This window comes from Sus scrofa, chromosome 13 (assembly GCF_054392235.1).
Source record: "Sus scrofa isolate SSC_HxYL_T2T_F1_AM1 chromosome 13, Sscrofa_HxYL_maternal_Yorkshire_Landrace_v2.0, whole genome shotgun sequence".
In the NCBI taxonomy this organism is placed as follows: Eukaryota; Metazoa; Chordata; class Mammalia; order Artiodactyla; family Suidae; genus Sus; species Sus scrofa.
In genome coordinates, this window is record NC_139395.1 from 176057166 (window position 1) to 176063010 (window position 5845).

General features: G+C 33.4%; 1 protein-coding gene across 1 annotated transcript; it reads right to left on the reverse strand.

Annotated features, from left to right (window-relative positions):
* Positions 1-695: 695 nt before the first annotated feature.
* LOC146397786 (olfactory receptor 5K1) lies at positions 696-1664 on the reverse strand. The gene has a single exon (XM_084992467.1). The coding sequence runs from the start codon at positions 1662-1664 to the stop codon at positions 696-698; it is 969 nt and encodes a 322-aa protein (XP_084848593.1).
* Between the last annotated feature and the right edge of the window lie 4181 nt (positions 1665-5845).

Genomic DNA, 5845 nt, shown 5'->3' on the forward strand with positions numbered 1-5845 from the left:
ACAGCTCATTATGTTTATTACACAACATTCACTTTCTGAAATCAAGTCTGTGTTTGTTCATTCCATCTATTTCCCCAATAGTATGTACAATCACAGATGCCTTAGATTATAGAATTCAGATTGTTTCTTTTTTCTTTCTTTCCTTCCTTCCTTCCTTCCTTCCTTCCTTCCTTCCTTCCTTCCTTCCTTCCTTCCTTCTTTCTTTCTTTCTTTCTTTCTTTCTTTCTTTCTTTCTTTCTTTCTTTCTTTCTTTCTTTCTTTCTTTCCTTCTCTCTCTCTCTCTCTCTCTTTCTCTATTTCTTTTTCTCTCTTTCAGTATAGCTATCCGTAAAACAGAAACAGACTCACAGACTTAGAGAAAAGACTTATGGCTATCAGTCTTACAATTTAAAAACTTTTTTTCAGTTTTATTGAGGTATAGCTTTTGCTTATTGTTTGAGTTCTGATAATCCCTGATGCTGACCCAATCCATGATATTGGCAACATACTGTGTTGTTTCTTGAATTAAGTCAAAATTTGGTTTTGATTTTTATTTTCAATTAATATTTGGTACAGTTTATTCCATGCAGTATATTTTCTCCCTTACATATTGCTGCTTAAATTGATTGCTTTATGATACATTTTAATATTTTACATACAGTTTGTGCATTTTCTCTGCGTAATTTCACTTGGATTTTTTTGTGGCATTTAAAATATTAAGCTAAAGTAGATGTCATTTGTTTTAAACTTTTTTGAGATTTGTTTTCCTTCAGAATTTTTCTCAAGACAGTTATTATTTCCTTATTTCTTAGGCTATAAATAAAAGGATTTAGTAAAGGAACTACTTCTGTAAACAAAATAGCAGCTGGTATATCTTTATCCCCTTCTTCAAGCAAATTTGGTCTAATATACATGACAATAAGAGATCCATAGAATAATGAGACTGACAGAAAGTGGGATGCACAGGTGGAAAATGTTTTGATCCTTCCCTCTTTGGATTTCATTCTGAAAATAGTAAATAGAATATGGAGATAAGATATTAAGACACTGCCTATAGTGAAGACTTGAATTGAGCCTGAAAATATAAATAGTACCAATTCATTAACATAAGGGTCAACACAAGAGAGCCTGTACAAAGGAAGAATATCACAGTAAAAGTGGTTGATGTGATTAGAGCCACAGAAAGTTAACCTAAACAGAAGCCCAACATGAATCATGGAATGCAGGTTTCCAGCTATGTAGGCTGCTGTGGTCATCTGAACACAGAGTTTCTTTGACATCATGGTGTGGTACTGCAGTGGGTTGCAGATGGCCACATACCGATCATAGGCCATTGCTGTCAGAAGAAAGCAGTCTGCTGTTTCAACAGTGCAAAGAAAATAAAATTGTGCCATACATTCATAGAGGGAAACCATTCTGTTTTCAGAAAACAAGTTCCCTAACATGTTAGGAGTAATGGCAGAGGCACAGCAAGAATCCACAAGAGCGAGGTTGCCCAGAAAGATGTACATTGGAGTGTGCAGATGATGCTCTTTTGAAATCATTATCACCAGGGTGAGATTTCCCACCATGGTGATCAGATAGATGGCAAAGAACACCACAAACAGAAGGGTCTTCAGCTCTGGGTGATCAGTAAATCCCATGAGGATAAACTCATTGTTAATGGTCTGATTTCCTTTAGCCATTCCTGAATTATCTGTTGAAAAGTAATTGTGGAGAAATGAGGTACTAATTTATAATACATCCAATTCAACTCTGAGCTCTCCCTGGCCCAGAAGGACAAGGAGCATCTTTCATAATGCTCTAACAAGTCACATGCATTTTGGTGCATGCCCATTTCTGTATAAGTATCAATCTTCAGGACCTCTTACCTTTAAACTAGTTATGTAACAATTTACCAGAATATTTTCAAGAAAAACATTTGATAAGATGCACAAAGATGGCATTTGAGGTCTTAAAAGGAATATTCAGTGCAAAGAGACTATTCTATGTGGGCTAGGTAAAGCTGATTCATAATTTAGGTGTCAGCAATTGGTATAAATATTCCCAAACAATTTCAATGACTGTATCTGTACAGATTAACAATGTTGTCTGAAAGACTATTTTGTGTATCCATGTGCATAGATGCATTATTCAGGGTAGCCAAAGGTGGAAACAACTCAACTTTCCACTGCTGGATGAATGGATGAACAAAATGTGGTGTAGACATAAAGTGGTATACTATTCATCCCTAAAAAGGGAATAAAATTCTGACACATGTTAAAATATGGATGAAACTTGAAGTTGTGCTAAGTGAAAGAAACTAGACAAAGAAGGACACATATCGTTAATTCCACTTAACATGAATTAAAGTATTCAAACACATAGAGCCAGAACATAGAATGTGGTTTTCAAGGGAGGGATGGAATGGGGTGTTATTGTTTAATGTGTACAGAGTTTCAGTCTGGGAAGAAGAAAATGTTCTGGAGTTGGATAGAGATGATGGTTATAAACAATATAAATTTACTTAATGCCAGTGAACTGTATATACTGGAACATAGAATTGTACATTTTATGTTATGTATTTTTCTATTATCAAAATTTTAAAGACTATTTTCATGGTATTTATATCTTTTATGCATGAAATATAAAAGTGCTCATGTGTGAGTGTGCATAAAGAAATCTAAAGAAATGTAAATGCTATCAAAAGAAACGAAAGCATCCCTGAGGGTTAAAAATTGCTAAATTCAGTTACATAATTTTTTTGTCAAAAACGTCAAGAGTAACATCAAATGTCAGATACGAACCAGGAAATTATCACAACTAATATGACATAATTTCTATAGTTTTCTTCCATAAAGTGTTTCTATAATCAGTTGGAATATCACTAGAAAATACATAAAGGACAGGAACAGAAATCTCTAAAGAAATATAATTTTTTAACTAATTAAAAATGTTTGACTTCACTGATAATCAGAGAAACATAGTTTGAAGTGGTGAGGAGGGCATATTTATTTTGCCTATCAAAATAACATTTTAAAGATGATGCCATATAGTGTTTGAAATACAGTAAAATGGGAACATAATTTCATTCCTAGGCAAAGTATTAGCTGGTGCAATCATTGGAAAATAACTTGGTAATAGATTAAGGAAACTCTTAAAAATATTCAGATCTCTAACCAGTTACTATGAATGTAGCAGAAATATTTAGGGCCTCAGTCAAAAATTTACATATAATGATGCCCATTGTAGCATCATTTGTAATAATAAAAAATTCAAATGTAAACATTTTGTCAGCATGATTAAGTCAATGTGAATCATCCATATGATGGTATATTGTTTAATCATTTAAAATGTTTGTTTCAGAAAGAGTCTTACAGATATAGAAAACAAACTTATGGATTTCAAAGGGGAAGAATGCAAGGGATAAATTAGCAGGCTGGGATTAACATATATGTACTGCTATATATAAAATATTTAGGAGTTCCCGTCATGGCTTAGCAGTTAACAAAACCAACTAGCATCCATGAGGATGTGGGTTTGATCCCTGGCTTTGCTCAGTGGGTTAAGGATCCAGTGTTGCCCTGAACTGCGGTGTAGGTCACAGACACGGCTCCGATTCCACATCATTGTGGCTTTGGTGCAGGCTGGAGGCTACAGCTCCGATTGGACGCCTAGCCTGGAAACCTCTATATGCCGTGGATGTGGCCCTAGAAATACAAAAATAAAATAAAATATTTAACAAGAAATTATTGTATAGCACAGGGAATAATACTCAACATTTTATAATAATCTATAAAGGAAAAGATTCTGAAAAAGAATATACATATAACCGAATCACTGTGCTATCTACCTGAAACTAACACAATACTGTAAATCAACTATACTTTGATAAAACAATATTTAAAAATTAAATCTCAACAAACATTATAACCTAAAAAATTATGTCTATTTAGAATATTCAATGTATTATTAAAATATACATAATAAAAATATGTGGAAGATGTAAAGTTTTATATATAGAATTATCCTAATTTTCCAAGTAAAGAATTACATATGTATGAAAAGGAAAGTTAGCACAAAAACACATCAAAATTTTAACATTAGTTTTCTCTGTGCAATGAAAATTATAGGTCATTTTTTTCTTCTTTGTCATTTTCTTGTATTTCAATTTGTCTACAAATAAGTATTATTTTTATAATCAGCACATTTTTAAACAAAATGACATGCTCTTAGTTCCGTACCACAGCCGTAGCAACATGGGATCCAAAACACATCTGTGACCTCTACCACAGATCTCAATGTCTCGTCTTTAATCCACTGAGCAAGGCAAGGGATTAAACCTGTATCTAAGACTGTGTCCTCATGGATACTAGTGGGTTCATGACTACTGTGCCACGATGGGAACTCCCAGGTCTGCTATATTTTAACACTTGATAAACCCATAATAATTATTGGGGATCCAACTGATGTTTTCTACACTTTAGTGGCTAAATAAACAGTGAATATGTTGAGGAAATGCCTGCTCCATTCCTGTGATAATAGAATTCCCAGTTATAAATATTAAGAATTTGCTAACAATCTTGTACACATCCAAAACCATTCAGGAATATATTCATGTGTTATGGTAATGCATTTTTGAGGCCTCTTGCCTCTATATAATGCACTAATTCTTCAGTGTCAAGTTTCACACTTTAATGTCAAGGGTTTCATAATGTTCTGAGATTCCATAATTATCACATTTATTAAACTTTCAGTATATTTTTTTCTATCTTCATGGACTTTTAAAATTTGAAGTATTGTTGATTTACAATGTTGTGGTAATTTCTGCTGTACTGAACAGTGACTAAATTACACACACACACACACACACACACATATATACACATCCTTTTTATATTATTTTCCACTATGGTTTATCACAGAATATTGAATAGCTTTTAATATATTTTTAAACCACAATTATCTATCCTTTAGATTTTTCCTTACAGCCTGAGAGTTGTAATCTATTGGGGAATACTATATTTCAATCTACCTTCATTTATTTATATGAATTCAGAATAATTCATTTATTGATTTATTACTTATTAAATGTCTGCTCTGTGCTAGGTACTTTCTCAGAATATTAGTTGACTCTCCTGGACATTTCCACATTGACAATTTTCTGGATCTTCATTAACCATAACTAAGGTCTGTATTTCTGGAAGAAAGGAAAAATATTTTGGGGAGAAGATCTCTTTCTTTTTTGCTTCCTGAAACTGTTTAGCAACTTTTAAACTCAGACTATGTGTGGCTGATGCCTTTAGAAACAGTTTTGGAAATGAACACTTGAAATCTATATAGTCTGAATTGTTTTTTCACTAAATGCCTTACATTTGTTAAACTGACATCTAAAAATTGGACATTTCAGGGAGTTCCCATTGCGGCTCAGCAGGTTACAAACACAGCTAGTAACCATGAGGATGTGGGTTTGATACTTAACCAAGCTCAATAGGTTAAGGATCCAGCATTGTTGTGAGCTGTGGTGCAGGATGCAGATGTGGCTCAGATCTGGCACTGCTGTGGTTGTGGTGTATGCCAGCAGGTGCAGCTCCGATTTGACCCCTGGCCTGGGAAATTCTATATGCCCCAGGTGTGGCCCTAAAAAGCCAAAGAAGTAGAATTCATATCTATATAATTTGAATACAGTTTTTCATTAAATGCTTTACACTTGCCAACATGAAGTCACAGAGCAGTTTTCCTAGTTGATAGTTAATCAGACAGAAATGATTTTTACTTTGATATCTTATTTCTCTAAAAATCAAAAGATAAACTAAAAAACTCACTAAAATTATGTCAGGGGTTTAAAAGCATGATTTAAAAATATATTCTTTCCTCATATAATTTC